This window comes from Molossus molossus, unplaced genomic scaffold (genome assembly GCF_014108415.1).
Source record: "Molossus molossus isolate mMolMol1 unplaced genomic scaffold, mMolMol1.p scaffold_m16_p_1, whole genome shotgun sequence".
NCBI classification, from domain to species: domain Eukaryota; kingdom Metazoa; phylum Chordata; class Mammalia; order Chiroptera; family Molossidae; genus Molossus; species Molossus molossus.
Genome location: NW_023425344.1, coordinates 39,970,693 through 39,991,048, shown reverse-complemented (window position 1 = coordinate 39,991,048; position 20,356 = coordinate 39,970,693). Strand labels below are relative to the sequence as shown.

Sequence of the window (20,356 nt, the reverse complement as noted above, 5' to 3'; positions counted from 1 at the left end):
CCCGTCTACCCATCCTCTCCGGCCCCTCCCTCACCCCTCTCCGCGGCAGGTCCGACCTGGGCACGCCCTGCGTCTCGCGGGCACTAAAGTGCGCAGACACGGGACCGCGGGAGGTGGCGAAGGATGGCGCTCGCGGCGATGAGCTGGCTGCTGTTGCTCCTGGCCATGGACTTGGCAGGTAACGCTCACCAGCAAGCTGGTCGGCCCAGGAACCGTGGAGCAGTAATGAAGAGAGTCTCGTTGGCCGATTGCCCGGATCCCCGCGGCCCTGGTGTCCTCTGCACCCGTTACTGGCGGTTCCTGGGCCCGCTTCGGTCCTTGAGGAACGTCGGCGTGGGGGGTGGCGGAGGAACCGGGGAGCCTTTAGTTCTTGCTTGGGCCTCATTCCCAGCTCCTTCTCCCTTAAAGCTGATTTCTGGAGCCCAAGATAAGGAGCTGGGATTATATGTATACAGTGGCTCTGCTGAATCTCAGCAGATGTATGGGAATTAGGAATGGTGAATGCCAAGTGCATCGGGAACTCTGGGGTTTATGAGAAAGGGGCTTCAGTTCAGCCAGACGTGACGCCCTTTTTGAAATGGAGTTAAAATGGTAGCACCTAAGTTTTGCGTTCATTACCCTGAGCGGCAGAGGAACAGAATATTGTGAATTATTAGGAGTTACTTCTCTGACTTTTATTCCATAGCTCCATAGTCCTTTCTCAAGCAAACCTATTAGGGTGGTCAGTTGTGGAACCTGTACCAAGTGTTCTTAGTGTGTGCCTGCTGGGAGAGGTGTCAGGAAACCACTCAAAGTCCTCTGGAGGTGGGTGCGCGTCAGAGGGTGGTTCAGAGAAGTTAGACATCCAAGGGAAAGGGAGGTGTGGCCTGGATAAATCACAAGCTGGATTTAAAAAGCCCTTATGAACAAGAATTGACCTTAATCACATACTTTAAAATGTCTGTTGTTGTTTTTTCTTTCAGTCTCTGTGAACAATCAATTTGGTGCACATGCAGATTATATAACAGTAAGTAGGAAACCACTTGTACTGTTTCTAATATAGTGAAGCCCACAACAGTTTGAGTTGGAGGCTAGTTTTCAGTTCTGACCTTGCCACTTTGGAAACTGTTGCCTGCTTTGGAAACCAGAGCTTCGGGGAAGCTTTCAGATAAAAAAAATGTAAATTTTGGTTGAAAATATGTCAGTTTCTGAAGGCCTTGGGGCTTTGATTCCTTTAATGATTCAGAAAGCCCTTGGCTTAATAGTTATACCTTGTATTGGACATTTTTTGTACAGTACATTATCAAATTAAATTCTGTGGAAGTAAACAAAGACCAGACAAATGAGATAAAAATAAAGCTGTTTGTTCAGAACTTGCTGTAACAAGGGAGTCAGCCATGTCTCTCGTATTTTGGCAGAGACTCAAATACAGGTGGAGAAGTGGGAAAGCCTTATGGTAGGAGAAAGGAAGGCTTCAGGTGTGCCCTGATTCGAGGCTGTTGGCATGGGAAAGCTGGAGACTGGACAACTAGAAGCTAGTAGTGCATGGTTTGGACAAGTGATTGGTTAGGAGTGCATATTTGGCTTTCTCTGATTGGTCCTAAGTTGGAAGCGGGAACAAAAATTAAGGAAGCTGTCAGTTATTAATCAAATCCTGGCCATTTGGGGCCAATAGTTACAGAGATTACTGTTTAGCTTCCTGGACTGTCACTATAGATAACCATCTGACGTTTTACTAGTCTAATTTATAGCAGGCTGGCTTCCTGGGTTGGTTATTCTACATAATGAGTTGGTTTCATAGAAGGTAGCTGCAGGCTATGGGTGAGATTTCTATTTTATTAAATTTTTTTTCTCTATTGATTTTAGAGAGAGAGGAAGGGAGAGGGAGAGAGAGATAGAAACATCACTGAGAGAGAACATCAATTGGCCGCCTCCTGCATGCCCCCTACTGGGGATTTGGCCCACAACCTAGGCATGTGCCTTTACTGGGAATCGAACCAGAGACCTCTTGGTGCATGGGTTGATGCTCAACCACTGAGCCACTTCCACTGGGACAGATTTCTATTTTAATATCTGGTCTGACATTGTTCATTTGTATGTTCAGCTAATTCTCACAATGACCTTGTAAGAGAGATGTTATTGTTTTACATATGGAGGATATTGACCTCTTGGGCTAAGTAAACTCAAGTATTCAAAGGAAGCCTTCCCACCCTATTTGCTTCCTTCAAAGCAGATATAAATGTACTTTATGCTTCCTTTCAACCTATACTTCATCATCATCACTATGATAGTGCAGGGGAGGAAAAAAATTTCTCCTCTACCCTTCTAAGTTCTCATTTGGGTCCTTATAACAAAAGACAAATTACCAAGAGAAAAACAGACAGAAGTTTATTAACATGTGCGTTTGCACATACACCTAGGAGCAATTAGAGAGAGACTCGAAGAGGTGGCTTCGAACTTCAGCTCATGTATCTTCTTTGACAAAGAACAGTAAGAGAAATGGTTTAAGCTTCCAACAGTGGCAAACAATGGGACAGTAAATGTATGGGAGGAAACTAATGGGGTAAGGTTTGTTTGCAGATCTCTCTGGTGACATTTCTGGACTGATAAGAGTCTAGAGCCTATCAAGTTAAGGAGAATTTTTATTCTGCCTTTAGGCAGAAAGGGAGAAAGGGTACAAAGAACTTCTGGGTTTGAGGTTTTTTAAACTGCCTTAAGGTCAAAATAATTTTTATGTCAAAGAGTCATATTTTGGAGGTAACATATTCTGGGTTCCTTCAACAGGAAATGCTTAGATACCACTTACTATGTGCCAAGCACTGCTCTTAGTGTTATATATATATAATAACTCTACCTTTTATAACACTATGAAGTAGGTGTCATTATTATCCCTTTGGCCATGATCACATGGAAATGGTGGAACTATGGTTCCAACCCAAACAGTCTGACTCCAGATCCAGCACTCTTAATTACCTGATCATAGCTTTGAATTGTAATTGCCTGCCCCCCCCCCCCCCGTAAACTGTACACTCCTGTAGTCAAGGATAATGTCTTGTTACTTAGTGCCCAATCTTAAGCACTTAGTGGGTGCCCATTAATATTACTTGATCAGAGGATTCAATTTTCTTGGTTTGATTTTCTTTCAGAAAATTAGGATAATTTCACCTCCGTCTGAGGGCTGGGATTAGGGTAAGGAAGTGAGGTGCCTAGGGTGTAAAATGTAAGGAGGCACTCACTCTCAGGAGGCAAATGACACAGGACCCTGCTCTTATTTGTACAGGATTATTAAAAGGATGAATCAGCCCTGGCCGGTTTGGCTCAGCGGTTAGAGCGTTGGCCTGCGGTCCTGAGAGGCCCAGGTTTGGTTCCCGCTAAGGGCGCGTACCTCGGTTGCAGTTTGTCCCCGGCCCTGGTCAGTTGTGCGGGTGGCAGCCACTCGATGTGTTCCTTTCACATCGATGTTTCTCTCTCTCTGTTCCTCTCTCTCCCTCCCACTCTACCTGAACAAAAAATTGGAAAAATGTCCTCGGGTGAGGATTAAAAAAAAAAAAAAAAAAAAAGGATGAATCAGCCCTGGCCGGTTTGGCTCAGTGGTAGAGCATCGACCTGCAGTCCAGAGAGACCCGGGTTCGGTTCCTGCTAAGGGCATGTACCTTGGTTGCAGTTTGTCCCCAGCCCTGGTTGGGTCATGCGGGTGGCAACCACTCTATGTGTCCCTTTCACGTCAATGTTTCTCTTTCTCTCTCTCCCTCCCTCCCCACTCTATCTGAACAAAAGATGGAAAAGTGTCCTCAGGTGAGGATAAAAAAAAAGGTTGAATCATGCAAGAGATCTTTGTTTTTTCTTTCCTATTTTCCCTGCCACTGCTCCAGTTTAGGGCCCCCATTACCTCTTACACAGACTAGCATAATAGCCCCTAGCGATTTTATTTAACCTTTAGCAGCTCCATTTTGTAGCTCCTGTTACACACTGCTGCTGCAATTACTCTTCAGAATCTTTACTCTGAGTACAGTGTGTCTCTGTGCTAAATCTAGAGACTTCCCAGTGTCCCTAGAGAATGTTTCATGTCCTTATTGCAACCACCTTTCTACCTGGACCTTTCTCTGCTTTCCCATAGCTTATGCCCCTCTATTCTTATGCTAGTGCCACACCGTTTTAATCACTGTAACTTTGTAGTCAGTTCTGAAATGGCGAAATGTGAATCCTCCAACTTTTTCTTCATGATTGTTTTGGCTCTTCTGGGACTCTTGCATTCCTATATGAATTTTAAGACCAGTTTGCCAATTTCTGCTCTAAAAAAAAAAAAGAAAAAAGGCAATTGAAATCTTGATAGGGATTGCATTGAACCTATAGATCAATTTGAGGAATATTGCCATCTTTAAAAAGTTAAGTCTTTAGATCCATGAGTATGGGATGTGTTTTTATTTATTTAGGTCTTTAATTTCTTTGAATAATATTTTGTATTTTTCAATCTATAATTCTTAAACTTCTTTTGTTAAATTTTAGTTCTAAATATTTTATTCATTTTTTAAAATTTATTTTTATTTTTTATTTTAACTCATCTTTATTGTTGACCTCCTCCTCCCCAATCCTGCCCCCCTCCTGCCTTCCCCACACTATTGTCGGTGTCCAGTGGTTATGCGTATGTGCATAGAAGTTCTTTGGTTTATCTCATCTCACCCTCTCTCCCCCCTTCCCTTTGAGGTTCATCAATCTAACAACCAATTTGTACTTCTTAATTTCTTCATCTTTTTCACCCATCCCTCCAGCCCTCACACATTTGAAAAAAAACCAAAAAGTTCTCTGTATCTAGGAGTCTGTTTCTGTTCTGCTTGCTCATTTTGTTTGTAGATTCAATTGTTGATAGATATTAATTACCATTTTATTGTTCATATTTTGTTTCTATTCTCCTTCAAGAAGACCCTTTAACATTTCCTATAATCCTGGTTTGGTGCTGATGAACTCCTTTAGCTTTTTCTTGTCTGGGAAACTCTTTATATGGTCATTGATTCCAAATGATAGCTTTGCTGGATAGAGTAATTGTGGTTGTAGGTCATTGCTTTTCATCACCTTGAATATCTCTTGGCACTCCTTTCTGGCCTGCAAAGTTTCTTTTGAGAAATCAGCTGACAGTCTTATGGGAGCTCCTTTGTAGGTAATGAACTACTTTTCTCTTGCTTCTTTTAAGATTCTCTCTCTGCATTTAACCTTTGGCATTTTGATAATGATGTGTCTTGGTGGGGACCGCTTTGGGTTCATCTTGTTTGAGACTCTCTGTGCTTCCTGGACTTGTGTCTGTTTCCTTCACCAAATTAGGGAAGTTTTCTGTCATTTTTTCAGATGGTTTTCAATTTCTTGTTCTCTCTTTTCTGCTTCTGGCACCCCTATGATGTGAATGTTGGCATGCTTGAAGTTGTCCCAGAGGCTCCTTACCCTATCCTCATTTTTTTGCATTCCTATTTCTTTTTGCTGTTCTGATTGGGCATTTTTTGCTTCCTTATATTCCAAATTTATGGTTTGCTTCTTGGTTTTACCTATTTTACTATTGATTCTGTGTAAATTATTCTTTATTTCAGTTAGTGCATCCTTCATTTCTGACTGGTCCTTTTTGATGTTGTTGATGTTTTCAATAAGTTCCTTGGAGGTCTCCTAAGTTCCTTCAAGGTCTCACCAAGTTCTTTGAGCAGCCTTATAACCAGTGTTTTGAATTCTGCATCTGATTGATTGCTTATCTCCATTTTGTTTAATTATTTTCCTGGAGTGTTGTTCTTTTCTTTTATTCAGAATGTTTCTTTGTCTCCTCATTTTGGCTGCTTCCTGTGATTGTTTCTATGTATTAGGTAGAGTTGCTATGTCTTCGAGGCATCGTAGGGTGGCCTATTGTTGTAGGTGTCCTGTAGGATCCAGTGGCACAGCCTCCCTGATCTCCCCATCTGGGTGCTCATGGTGCACTCAAGTGTGGACTGTACACCTTTCTGTTGTAATTGAGTCTTGATTGCTGTTGGCACATCAATGGGAGGAATTTACTCAGGTTGATCAGTTGCGAGGACTGGCTGTGCCCACTGACCACTGGCCTCTGACTACCTTGGAGGATCAGCTGTGTCGGGGCCCACCACACAGAGCAAGACTTACTTTAGCAGGGCTCTGGTATCCACTGAGTCCGCTCTTTGAATGTGTCACTTGTGGAGGTGGTTGGGTGGTGGTGCTTTGACATTGTCTGAAGCTGTCCACTGGGTGTGCTGGCTCTGGGGCAAGGTCAGCCTCTGCCTGTGTTCTACCCAGGGCCACCAGGCATAAGCTATAAAGTGATCTGCAGATGGCTGCTTCTTGTGCTGGGCTTGGAGGTGCCTAGAAAAGTTTTGAACCAAGGCTTGCTGCTTCTAGTGCCAGGCCTGGGGCCACTTAACGAGAGGTATGGGGCTTGCTGAGACCAGATGCTGCTTGTTTGAGAGATTTTAGGAAAGTCTGAAGCAGGATCCAAGACAGGCCAATCCAATGTAAAGCCACTGGAAACAGCTTGGGTGGGTCTGAAAGTTGGGTGGGGCAGGGCCTCAGGGAGTCACAAACAGTGTGAGCCAGGTTGCTGGAATCCCAGATGTGGCAGCTGTCTGCTGCCCCAGGGAAGGGCTCACCAAAGAAACAGCAGCCTCCGCCAGCATGCCTGTTCAGGAGAAAGCTGCTTCTCCAGCCCTCATCCAGAGGCTAACAGCTTAGTTCTTCCTTGTATGTCTCTGGCGCCCCTCAAGCTGCCTCCCCTCCAAGCTTAGAGGAAGCAAGTCTGAGTAAGTTTGTGCACGGGCCCTTTAAGAGGATCTGCTTGGGGCTTCCACAACTGCAGGCTCCCTCAGCCTCAGTTCCCACTGGATTTTCCAGCCAGAAGTTATGGGGATTCTCTTCCTGGCACTGGAACCCTGAGCTGGGCGACTGGTGTGGGATGGGGACCCCTCACTCCTCAGGGAGGGCTTCCCAGCTGAGGTGTTCTCCTGATTTTTATCCGCCACAGGTGCGTGTGGGACCAGCCTGTCAGAGCTGCTTCCCCTCCTACCAGTGTTGATGTGGCTGCTGCTTTAATTCCGTAGTTGTAGGACTTCCATTCAGCTCGATGTCAGGTGGTTCTGAATGATCGTTGTTCTGTAGTTTAGTTGTAATTTTGATGTGGTTGTTAGAGGTGGCGATAACGTGTTTACCTACGCTGCCATCTTGACCGGAAGAGATGTATTTTATTCTTTTTGATAGTATTGTAAGTGGAATTATTTTTAAATTTTATTTTTAGATTGTTCATTTCAAGTGTATAGAAATACAACTAATTTTTATACATTGATCTTGTATCCTCTAATCTTGTTGAATTTGTTTTTTAGTTCTAATAGTTTGTGTGTGTGTGTGTGTCTGGATTCCTTAGGACTTTCTATATAAAAAGATTACATCATCTTTGATTAGAGAAAGCTTTATTTCTTCCTTTCCAATCTGGGTGGCTTTTATTTATTTTATTTTCCTAATTGCCTTCGCTAGAACCTTCCATATAATGTTGAATAGAAAAAATGAAAGTGGACATTCTTGTTTGTTCCTGATTCTAGGTAAAAGTATTGAGTCATTCACCATTAAGTATAATGTTAGCTGTGGGTTTTTTTTAGGTTTCCTTTATGAAACCTTGAAGAAATTCTTTTCTGTTTCTAGTTTGTTGAGTGTTTTCATAATGAATGGGTGTGAGATGCTCCTTTAAATTAAACTGCTTTGCTCTCAGGCCAGACACTTCCTTCACCACTGTGCCTTTTCTTAGTCTGTTCTATTTCCTTGAGGACATTCTCCCAAAACTCTCTAAATTCTGCCTATCCGGTAAGACCACCATGTGTATTTCTTTTTAAATATGTTTTTATTGATTTTTTTTGAGAGAGAGGAAGGGAGAGAGAGATTGAAACATCGATGTGAAGAGGGTGGTGGGGGACAGATAAACCACAGAACTTATATGCATGTGTGCATGAACAATGGACATGGACAACAAAGCTGGGGACAGGGCGGGGAGGTAGGAGGAGGGGGGAATCGGTGAGGGAAAAAGGAGAAACATCTGTAACAAAATTTAATTAATTAATTTAATTAAATAACAAAAAAAATTGATGTGAGAGAGATACATCAACCAGCTGTCTCCTGCATGTCCCCCACTGGGGATTGAGCTTGAAACCTGGGCATGTGCCCTGATCAGGAATAGAACCACTGGACGACACTCAATCCACTAAGCCATACTAGCCGGGCTAGATGCTAAAATTCTTATAAGAAGGACTCAGTTTGTCTTTGTATTTCTTATAACATCTATCTTCAAATCTTAGAGTATTCATTTATTGAATGAATAAATAAGGGAATGTACTTGGTAAAGTATATAACAACCTTTCAGAAGAGAAGCTTCAGAGTGTAAAGCTCAGAGAATTACTTAAAAGCATATCACATCCTTCTATAAAAATTAAAATGATTCTAAGGAATAAATTGATTTGCCAGGTGGCCCTCTTTCAGAGAGAGAGAGAGAGAGAGAGAGAGAGAGAGAGAGAACCTTCTGAAGCTCTGAGGAATAGTCTACCAGAGGCAACTTCCTATTTGCCAGGGACAACGTCCTATAGTTGGCACTTTGTGGGTATAATGTAGAGCCTCTCTAGATGACAAACCTATTCTGAATTTTTTTCCTTTGGCACAAGTTTGGGTCAGTGAATAAACTAAGGGTTTATTGGGGGAATAATTTATTAATGGAATTATTTGACCTCATTGATGAGGGTGAAAAGTGTTTGTTCATACAGCCTTATGTCTCAGATCAGAGAAAATCTAGGAAGAGAGTAACCCAAATGTTATAAAGTTACATGGTAGGGAGCCAAACCTAGCTTTGAAGTCAGGAGAATCAGGCAGACTGGAAACAGACTGGAACACCAACACTACTTTCCCGCTGGGCAGGTTCCTCAAAGATCTGAGGAACATCAAAAATCTAAGTATTTAATAACTCCTGTTGAACATTTTTAAAAAACCTAAGTCTTTCAGGCATAGATTCATTTTGATTAGCTAGTTGTTCACGTGGTCATCTCTGAGACAGTGGGACATAGGCAATATGTGTTTTGATTATAAAGAGGAAGCAGGAAAGGTCTAGAGCAGCGGTTCTCAACCTGTGGGCCGTGACCCCTTTGGGGGTCGAATGACCTTTTCACAGGGGTCACCTAAGACTATCGGAAAACACATATTTCCAATGGCGATTCATAACGGTAGCAAAATTACAGTTATGAAGTAGCAATGAAAACAATTTTATAGTTGGGGGTCACCACAACATGAGTAACTGTATTAAAGGTTTGCAGCATTAGGAAGGTTGAGAACCACTGGTCTCGCGCAAGTTCTCTGAAATTGTGCATCAAATTGCATGTCTTTGTGCATTTTCCTTAGCTTTCACCAAGCAGTCAGAGTGGGCTGAATGTCAAGATGGCTGGGAACAGCGGTTCCTTAACCCAGTCTTAGCTGAATCAGAATTCAGGGGCCTTTAAACACACAGATCCTACCCCTGGCGATTCTGATTGAGTACCTTGGGGTGTGGTCCCAAATCTGTATTTTTAACATGCTTCCAAGGTTGCATGCATGGGCAGCCCTGTGTGGATCCACCGAGGGCTACTTGTGAACAATTGAAAACTCACTCAAGCACCCTCCATTTAAGTACCTCACAAATAGATGATCCTCTCCTCTCTCTGAACAGTTCCCACAGCATGCCGATCACTCCCTGGTTGCAGATAGACCGTGCTCTGTGTGCCGGTAGACCTCATTTCCCACCAGTGGAGTTGTAGTACCAAGACTCAAGTGTGTGTGTTCACAAGCCTGTTAGGCCAGTCACCAGTTTTATTTTAATTAAAAATGTGCAGACAACATAAACATGAGTGTAAAGAAATAAAATTGTAGTTCAAATGAGAACTGTGTTGAATGCTTTTGAAAGACTTGCTAAAAGACAAATTGCTAAAAATAAAATAAAACGTTGCTGTTGAATTAGGTGTAGGCAAAACAACTGGAAAAAAAGTTTTTTGTTTGTTTTTATCTTTATTTAAAAAATTTTTTTATCCTTACCTGAGGACATTTTTCCCCCCTTTTTTTTTGTTCAGACAGAGTGGGAGGGAGAGAGAGGGAGAGAAACATTGATGTGAAAGGGACACATCAAGTGGCTGCCACCTGCACGACCCAAGCAGGGCTGGGGACAAACTGCAACCGAGGTACATGCCCGTAGTGGGGACTGAACCAAGGTCTCTTGGGACCGCAGGCCGACACTCTAACTGCTGAGCCAAACCAGCCAGGGCGAAAAAATGTTTTTAACATTGTATATTATGTTGTTTTTGCAAGTGTCTTTAAATTCTCAGTGTATTTAAAAACAGTGGTTCTCAACTGGGCGTGGTTTTGCCCCCCAGAAGACATTTAGACTGTCATTTTTGGCCAATGGAGAGATAATATGGATGCTGCTAAACATCCTACAGACAATAGCAAAGAATGATCTGGTCCCAAATGTAAATAGAGGTTGAAAAATCCTACTTTAAAGAAACCATCACAGGAAATCCCAGGAGATTTATTTATGAGTTTTGCAGTAATAACCCACAGAATTCTAATTAGTTGAAACTTTCAAAGAAAAGGTCTTATCTCTTGTATTAAGGTTAGATTCAGCTACAAGTAACGAAGACTCAAAATAACAGTGCCTAGTGCTGCCTTCCTGGGATGTGGCCTTTGTCCTGGTCTGAAGGTTAGTGCTCCGTGTGCTCAGGAGCAGGATGAAGGAATGGACAAAGAAGAATACAAATTGGGGTGGGGGGAGCAGAAGACAGGTAACAGTTTTTTTAAAAAAAACCTAAGGTTTCTGCCCTGGCCGGTTTGGCTCAGCAGTTTGAGCGTCGGCCCACGAACCAGAGACCCGGGTTTGGTTCCTGCTAAGGGCACGTACCTCGGTTGCAGTTTGTCCCTGGCCCCGGTTGGGGTCGTGTGGGTGGCAGTCACTCGATGTGTCTCTCTCACATTGATGTTTCTCTCTCATCCTCCCTCTCTCCCTCCTGCTCTATCTGAAGATAAATGCAAAAATGTCCTTGGATGAGGATAAAAATACATACATACATACTACTGAGGTTCCCAGCAGCTACTGCACAATAATTTCACAAATATCCTATTGGCCTGACCTTAATCATATGGCCATACCTAGCATTACAGATGACCAAATGCATTGCTATTTATTGTTTTACATCAAAAGATGGGCGGTTTTGTTTCCATTTAGGTTTTAGGATACAATGTTTAGAGTATGTATTGTTTTTTGTTATTGCTTCCTTGCTATAATTTACTTTTTCAATTAAATGACCAGCTACCCCTTGTGCCAATCTCATTGGACAAAAGGGCATCTGCTCTGCCTATGAGAGCAGCTCAGACGGCATCATCTTAGTGAGCTGGGCACAGCAAGAACACAGCATGTTCCTCAGTGAAGCATGACATGCTGAACAGGGGATAGAAAAGGCCAACGAAACCTCTTGGACTTCAAAGTTTGGCCCATGGCCAGCCCTGCTTAGGTCTTTATAAATCCAGATAGCATCAATAGAAAGGTACATGTCATTTATTCAGTGTTAAAATGGGTGATTTATTTTACTCTGAAGTAAGAAAAAGTGATCCCATCATTTACTAAACAAACAAAATACCTTAAGTTTTGGGGAATCAGAAGTTTTATGTGGATGTTTTACTGCATGCAGGGTTTGTGACCCTAACCCCCGTGCATTGTCCAAGGGTCAACTGTGTATATACCTGTATGACTATAAAACAGAAATGCAGCAGGCCATATATTCAACCTTTTGTTAAAGTGGGATTCTGCACACTATACTCAGATCACTGTGACCAGTTCTAGTCCTGACCTTGCTGGACACTAGTTGCTAAAAGCAAGACATATCACCTTTCTGGCCTCAATTCCATCAAATCAGAGGCTTGAGTTCATGATCCTATATCAATTTCTTCAGGCCGCTGTGATCAAGTACCACAAACTGGGGTGGTTTAAACAACAGAAATGGCTTGTCTCAGGGTTCTAGAGGCTAGAAGTCCAAAATCAAGGTGTTGGCAGGGTTGGTTCCTTCCAAGGGCTGTGAGGGAGAATCTGTTCCACGTCTCTCCCAGTATCTGTAGCCTCAGGCATCCCTTTGCTTGTAAATGGTGTCCTCTCAGGCTTCACGTGATTTTCCCTTGGTTCGTGACTCTGTCCAAATTTTCCCTTTTTATAAGGGCATCATCATGTTGGATTGGGCCACTCTAATGACCTCATTTTAAGTTGATTACTGGATAAAGACCCTATTTCCAAATAAGGTCACATTCTGAGGTACTGGCGTTAGAACTTTAATGTATCTTTTTGGGGAGGACACAATTCAACCATAATAACTCCTAAGGTCCAGTTTTGAACCTGATGCTTTCTTTAGTGCTGGTGGTTAAACGCCAGTTTCTAAAAAAGTCTGGACTAAAAGATTTGATTCCTGAGAGTGTCTCAGCGTTATGCCAAGGGATTAAGGTGGAATGTAATAAACATCCACATGGAGGTAGTTTGAAGTGAAAATTATGAAGCCAGAGGATAATAAAGTAGACAAGGTGGACTTTCATTTAAAAATCAGCAGAACGAATCTTCCTCGGAGAACCTTTTCTTACACAGTAAGTATTGAACCACTGTTTTAACATTGCATCTGATTTTTTTGCATTAGAAAAATCATCTGTGTGTGTGTAAAATGGAAACATTTTTCTAGGGCGTTTCTAGGAAATCTAGGTGTTTCAAGTTGTTCTCTAATTTCTGCCTTCCTTTTCCCTTTCTAGCCAAAGTGTGATCAATATAAATTACCAGGATGTCCAAGAGACTTTAGCCCTGTATGTGGAAGCGACATGTCCACTTATCCCAACGAGTGTACTCTGTGCATGAAAATCAGGTAACAGATTTTTACAGTGTAGAATAGCCACATTTCCTTTAGTCCTTGAATTTTGATTATTTAAGAAGTAGTGGCTCTTTTCTTGCATATAAGAATCACATACGATACAAATAGTTCTGTTTTCAGACTGACATTTAAGAATGCACAGAATCCTTCAATGCATTTTTCAGGTTAAAGTTGAAGAATGACGTGTGCAACTGTGGACCACATAATTGAGTTTTGTTATTCTCCATGGATGGGCAGTTATCTGAAATTAAGAGTATATTTAGCCCTGGCCCATGTGGCTCAGTAGTTAGAGTGTCTGCCTATGCACTGAAGGGTCACAGGCTTGATTCCCGGTCAAGGGCATGTACCTGGGTTGCAGGTTCAATCCCTGGCCCCGGTTGGGGTGAGCATGGGAGGCAACCAATCAATGTGGGAACACATCGATGGTTTTCTCTCTCTCTCTCTCTCTCTCACACCCTTCTTCCCTCCCTTCCACTCTCTCTAAAAATTAATGAAAAAAATATCCTCAGGATTAACAACAACAAAAAAGTATATTTAATAGTTAAACTCTGTGAAATATTAAATGTTTTAAATTCAGAGGGCATGTGCTGGTGGTGGCCTGTATACTCTGCAGCATTAGTTGGGAACTACATCGTAATAACTCTACCTAGAGGATGCTAAATAATAAATGTATTACACCTGATGCCTTTCATATGCCACACCTGGCTAAGTGATTGTGACTCCTCATCCAGGTATGCTGTCTTGTATTCCAGGGTCCATTCTCGGACCTCAGTGTTCAGTGAGCTACCTAGATCTTCTCAAGTGATTCTTTGGGGCTAGCGCCCTGTGCCCTATGGTTAGAGAAAATGTGGCAGAGTTGGGGCCTTCACCGTCATTGTTTTCTTCATTTAGCTTTTTTTTTTTTCTTTATTGATTTTAGAGAGAGAGGAAGGGAGAGGAGAGAGAGAAACATCGATGAAAGACAACTTCGATTGGCCACCTCCTGCACGCCCCCCAGTAGGAATTTGGCCCACAACCTGGGCATGTGCCCTGACCGGGAATCGAACTGGCAGCCTCTTGGTGCATGGGTTGATGCTCAACCACTGAGCCACACCAGCCAGGCTCTTCATTTAGCTTTAAAAATGATTAAATAAACATCACTCAAGAAGGAATGTAATATACAATGACATGGCTCTTTTTGATACAAATACTGGGACAGTGTCAGTATGGTGGGTAATAAATGTGTTTTTGTCTTTGTTCAATTTGCAGGGAAGATGGGCATGATATAAAAATAATCCGAGATGGACCGTGCTGATTGTGCAGTTTACAGAAGAGAAATTGGAGAAACCACCTTCAACTACACACTAGATGAATTTAACTTTCCCTTTTTCTCTTTTCCAATGTTTGTTTGCATGAGATTTGTTAATCCACTTTTTCTGAGAGAAGATGTGGAAGACAACCATGTGCAGTAACTGATGATTAAAACAAAAAACAAAACAAAATTCTTATTTCTTGGCTTTTGCCCCTTGAGTTAAGCTTATTGCCCAGATGACTTGTGCATTACTTTATTTAGTTGGAATAAAACAAGCATTGTTCAATTACTGCTGTTCTCTGTTAAATATCCATCCTCACTCAGCAGCCTCTGGATGGCTTTTTTCCTCTCAGGCAAAGGTGAATTTCACTTTGGGAGAAGTGGAGTCATTATTAAGAGCCAAGACTTATTCTAATCCACTATTTCCCTGGATCTTGGACAGGTATATGTAACCAGTGCAGTGTTCTGCATATGGCGAATGACTGTGAAATACTTGGAGGTGACTTTAGCCTGAGCTGGTCAAGTCAGAGAACTATGCAAGTAAAAATATTTACCAGATTCAATATCTCCTTTCCATACAGCGTCCCTTCTGGGCTATTGCAGGCATTTGGCTTGTCCTCTTTAGAGCAGTGCTTCTTAACCCCAGGGTGACCTTGCCCCCAGGGGACATTTGGCAGTGTGTCTGGAGGCCTTTTTGGTGTCACATCTGGAGGGTGGATGCCACTGGCGTCTAGTGGGTGGAGGCCGCTGACACTGCCAGACATCCCACAACATACGGGACTGCTCCAAACGCACTTTTCTGTCTAAAGTGTCAGTAGTGCTGAGGTTGAGACACCCTGTTATAGAGCTCGATACAACATAGAGAATAAACAAAACAATAATAGAAGTAACCAGGGATTAATACTAATGTGTTTCAGGTAGAGGATTTTGAGTCCAGTCCTGGGTTTGAGTGTATTATAGCCCCAGGAAACCATGAGACAGGAGGTAAGAGGTGTCTGGGAGAGTGTGCAGTGGAAACAACATGGCTTTGGGGGTCACCTAAACTTGAGTTCGAATTCTGATTCCAACACTTGTGTTTCAGTTTTCTTCTCTGGAAAATGGGGATAATACTCAACTCATGGAGCTGTCGTGAAGAAACTGCTTAGCACAGTGCTTAGCACATAGAAATCACTGAAATAGTACCTACTGTGATTTTATGCACCCTTCTTAGAAAGAAGCTGAAGCCCACAGAGACAAACCAACTCCCCCAAGCTTATGGAACACATTTGAAGTAGCCTGGACTAGAGCCTGGGTCTCCAAATTCCCAGACCTCTGTTCTTACAGGGAATAGAGGCAATGAAGTAGGAAGTTGTATAACATAAATGTGTCAAATTAATGTCCTGCAGTTATTTATTTTTATTTTTCAATTATAGTTTACTGTCAATATTATTTTATATTGGTTTCAGGTTCCTGTAGTTGTTTTTGGCTTAAAAGTTTTACAAAGTAGGATATGCTTTTTTGGAAAATTAAAAAATAAACAGAAGTATACAAAAATAAAAGGTGAAAGTCTTGCCCCTTCTGGCCTCCAGAGGTGACCAATAGTAAGCTTTTGGAGCATAGTCTCTTTTTCGCTCTTCCTTAGAATGTGTGTGTGTATAAAAACTCTCTCTCTCTCTCTCTCTCTCTCTCTCTCTCTCACCTGCCTTGTAAACTTACTTTTCTTCCTGTACTTGGGTTTTCACATGAAGAGATGTAGTTTCTTTCTTTATGTTACAGATGTTTCTCCTTTTTACCCCCTAGACATCCTCCTCCTGATTCTGCACCCCCATCATTGTTGTCTATGTCCATTGGTTATGCATATATGCATATAAGTTCTTTGGTTTATCTCTTTCCTCGTCCCTGCGCCCCTCCTTTAAGGTTTATCAGTCTCAATCCTACTACTTTTGATGTCTCTGTGTCTATTTTGTTCATCAGCTTATTTTGTTCATTATATTCCACAAATAAGTGAGATCATGTGGTATTTATCTTTTTCTGCTTGGCTTGTTTCTCTTAGGATAATACTCTCCAGATCCTTCCCTGTTGTCTCAAAGGATAAGAGATCTTTCTTTCTTACAGCTGCATAGTATTCCATTCAGTATATGTACCACAGCTTTTTTATCCACTCATCTATATTGATGGAATTTTCAGTAAAACTCCCCTATGAAGCAGTCTGGGCCTGGGCTTTTGTTTGCTGGGAGATTCTTGATTACATCTTCAATTTCCTTAGTTGTTATTGGTCTGTTCAAATTTTCTGTCTCTTCCAGGTTCAGTTTTGGGAGACTATGTGATTCTAGAAATTTGTCCATTTCACTTAGATTGTCCAATTTTGTTGGCATATAATTGTTCATAGTATCTTTAACAATCTTTTGTATTTCTGTGGTGTCAGTTGTTACTTCTCTTTTATTTCTGATTTTGTTTATTTGGGTCCTCTCTTTTTGTTTCTTGGTGAGTCTAGCTAAGGGTCCATCAATCTTGTTTCTCTTTTCAAAGAACCAGCTCTTTATTTCATTGATCTTTAGAATTGTTTTTTTGGTCTCTATGTCATTTATTTCTGCTCTGACCTTTTCTATTTCTTTTCTTCCACTTGCTCTGGGTTTTTCTTTTTGTTTGCTTTCTAGTTTTTTTTTTTTTTTTTATCCTCACCCGAGGATATTTTTCCATTTTTTATACAGATAGAATGGGAGGGAAAGAGAGGAAGGGAGAGAGAGAGAGAAACATCGACATGAAGGGACACATCGAGTGGCTGCCACCTGCACGACCAACCAGGGCCGGGGACAAACTGCAACCGAAGTACGTGCCCTTAGCGGGAACCAAACCCGGGTCTCTCCGGACCGCAGGCCGATGCTCTAACCGCTGAGCCAAACTGGCCAGGGCTGCTTTCTAGTTTTTTAAGTTGTGAGGTTAGATAGTCAATTAGAAATTTTTCTTGTTTCTTGAGATAGGCCTGCAGTGCTATGAACTTCCCTCTCAGGACTGCTTTTGCTACTTCCCATAAATTTTGTGTTGTGTGTTTGTTTTCCTTGGTTTCCAGAAAGTTTTTAATTTCTTCCTTGATCTCCTTGTAACCCATTCATTGTTTAATAACATGCTATTTAGCCTCCATGTGTTTGAATATTTTTGAATGTTTTTATTGTAATTGATTTCTAGATTTCATGCCATTGTGATCTGAGAAGATGCTTGATGTGATTTCAGTCTTCTTGAACTTGTAGAGACTTACTTTCTGTTCTAACATGTGGTCTATCTTTGAGAATGTCCCACGTGCAGTGGAGAAGAATATGAAATCTGCAGTTTGGGGATGTAATTCTTTGTGGATATCCATTAAATTCATTTGATCTAGTGCATCGTTTAGAGTCTCTGTTGCCTTTTTAATTTTTTGTCTAGAGAATCTATCCAGTGATGTTGGCAGGGTGTTAAAGTCTCCTGCTATAATTGTATTGCTGTCAATTTCTCCTTTGAAGTCCTCCAGAAGTTTTTAAATGTATTTGGTGCTCCTATATTGGGTGCATATATGTTTACCAAGGTTATATTCTCCTGTTGGATAGATACTTTCAATATTATGTAATGGCCTTCTTTGTCTCCAGTTATGGCCTTCAGTTTGAATTCTGTTTTATTGCATATGAGTATTGCTACCCTAGTTTTTTTTCCCTTTCTATTTGCTTGGAAAAATTTTTTTCCATCCCTTGACTTTCAACTTATGTGAGTCTTTGTTTTTTAATCCTCACCTGAGAATATTTTTCCATTTATCTTCAGATAGAGAGGGAGGGAGGGAGAGAGGGAGAGGGAGAGAGAAAGAAACATCAACCAAAGGACACATTGACTGGTTGCTTCCCACGTGACCCTGACTGGGGCTGGGGAGTAATTGCAACTGAGGTATGTGCCCTTGACTGGAATTGAACCCACATCTCATTGTTCTATGAACTGATGCTCTAACCACTAAGCCAAACCAGCCAGGCTGATGTGAGTCTTTTGTTGTGAGATGGGTCTCTTGTAAACAATATATATATGAATCATGTTTGGGTTCTTCTTACTTGGGGCTCTCTGTGCTTCTCGAACTTGTATGCTTTTTTTTTCCCCCCACCAAGTTAAGGAAGTTTTCTGTCAGTATTCCTTCAAATATATTCTCTAACCCTTGTTCATTTTCTTCTTCTGGAACTCCTATCATGCGGATGTTGTCATGTTTGCAGTTGTCCCACAGTTCTCTTAAGCTGTCTTCCTGTTTAAAAAAATAATTAAAAAAAAAATCCTCACCCTAGGATATTTTTCCATTTATTTTCAGATAGAGTGGAAGGGAGGAAGAGAGAGACAGACAGGGAAATACTGATGTAAGAGAGATACATCTATTGGTTGCACTACCCCAACAGGGGCTGGGGACCGAACCTGCAACCCAGGTACATCCCTTGACCAGATTCGAACCCAAGACTCTTTGATCTATGGGCCGATGCTCTAACTGCTGAGCCAAATACAGGGCTGTCTTCCTGTTTTTTCTTTTTGGTTCTCTGTTTGGGTGATTTTTTTCTACCCTGTCTTCTAATTCACTGATCCGATCCTTGGCTTTCTCTACTCTGCTGGTTATTTCTTCCAATGTGTTCTTTATTTCTGCTATGTTATTCTTCATTTCCGCTTGGTGGTTTTTCACTTCCAATTGGTTGACTTCCAATATTTCTATACCTTTACTCTTGCTGTTGAACTTTCACATGATCATTACTCTGAACTCTACCTCTGAAAACTTGCTTAATTGCATTTCATTTATCTCTTCTATAGAATTCTCTTGTTCTTTCACTTGGGATTTGTTTCTTTGGTTCATCATTTTGGCTGTCTCAGTGGGTTTTGGAGTCTGTCAAATTTCCCCTGTGGATGTTGGTCTTCTGAAAATTGTGGCTTCCTCTACTGGGTTTGGATGAGTGTGGGAGGCCCCACGTTAAATACCACCATCAAGTCTTACTTTCCTGGGTAGATTTGCAGGCCAATCAAAGGTTCAGTTTTCCTCTAGCTTTTGCCTGCTGGTTTTTAGTCTCAGTTATTTGATGAGCCCTCAGCTGAATGAAAAAATCCCTCAGGTGTTCAGGCTAAGAGGATTTCCAAAGGGTGGGGTGGATGCTTGCTGGTTATCTCTGGCTGTTAATGAGCCTCAATTTGCACTTCTCTGGCCTGGCCTGGTCGTATTAAGTTCCTGAGGGAGGGGAAGTTGCTTCTTCCAGGGCTCTGGGAAGGGGCTCTTTGAGTAATATGGCTACTGTTCTATGAGGGAGAGATTCAACATAAAACTCCTGGAGCACTCCCAGCTCTCCAAACTTCTGGGTCTCTCCACACAGTACCAGTCCAGTCCACCCTCCCTCTGCTGGAGCCCAAGGTGAGTGGCTGTAGCTAATTTAGTGCACTGCCATTTTCCCCCTTGTACCTCTCTTGCCAGTTAAAACCTCCACTCTGGTGACTGAAGCCAGGTTTTATGTGGGTGTCTTTCCCTGTCCCAACACTCTATGCTGTGGAGCCAGCTTGGGGTTCTAACCCTGAGGGAACTGCTCACAGCTACAACAGCCGTCAGCTGATGACCGTAGGCTCCCAGCCCACCCTCTTGGGCCTCCACAGTGTCTGCCAGGCTAGATTAAGTGTCCTCTTTCCATCTCTGGTTATACGGATTCTTTTCAGCTGCCTTTCTGTTGTTTTTTCCTGATGATTTGTCTTTATTTTAGTTGTAATTCCAGTTTGGTCTTGGGAGATGGTCTGTGTAACTTTCATTAACTCTGCTGCCAGTTTTTGATCCCCTGAGATGTAGTTTCTTTTAAAAACCTACTCAGTATTATTATGCTGTAAGTTATTTAGTCTCTATTGATATATATTTGCATTGTTAGGGTTCTCTTAGCTGAAAGTGGGAAAATCCCAAGTCAAACTAGTCTAAGCTAAAGGGAGAGTTAATTGCTTCCTGATTATACAGAGTAACTAAGCACATGAGCTCAAAGTCACATCTATGTATTAATTGAGCAAGTTAGGATTTGACTCAGTTTCCTCAACTATAAAGTAAGGATGATGATAATACCTATTTCCTAGGGTTCTTGTCAGGAGTAAATGAGGTAACACATATAAGGGGCTTAGAACACTTGAAATGTTGGCTTTATCAATAGAAAACTCTACCTTTAAA

At 41.8% G+C, this 20,356-nt stretch overlaps 1 protein-coding gene across 1 annotated transcript; it reads left to right on the top strand.

Moving 5' to 3' along the window:
* The first annotated feature begins 69 nt into the window (after positions 1 to 69).
* Positions 70 to 14,472, top strand: SPINK2 (serine peptidase inhibitor Kazal type 2). Its single transcript, XM_036241312.1, has 4 exons — positions 70 to 178; positions 963 to 1,006; positions 12,796 to 12,905; positions 14,160 to 14,472. Exons 1-4 carry the CDS (start codon positions 124 to 126, stop codon positions 14,203 to 14,205), a joined length of 255 nt encoding a protein of 84 aa, XP_036097205.1. The 5' UTR covers positions 70 to 123; the 3' UTR covers positions 14,206 to 14,472.
* The last annotated feature ends 5,884 nt before the right edge of the window (positions 14,473 to 20,356 follow it).

Bases quoted from the DNA above. Each gene is read 5' to 3' on its own strand.
- SPINK2 (XM_036241312.1), top strand. From the start codon at position 124: ATGGCGCTCGCGGCGATGAGCTGGCTGCTGTTGCTCCTGGCCATGGAC. The intron at 179-962 runs GTAACGCTCACC...TTTTTCTTTCAG, and splicing joins CCTGGCCATGGACTTGGCAG to TCTCTGTGAACAATCAATTT. The intron at 1,007-12,795 runs GTAAGTAGGAAA...TTCCCTTTCTAG, and splicing joins CACATGCAGATTATATAACA to CCAAAGTGTGATCAATATAA.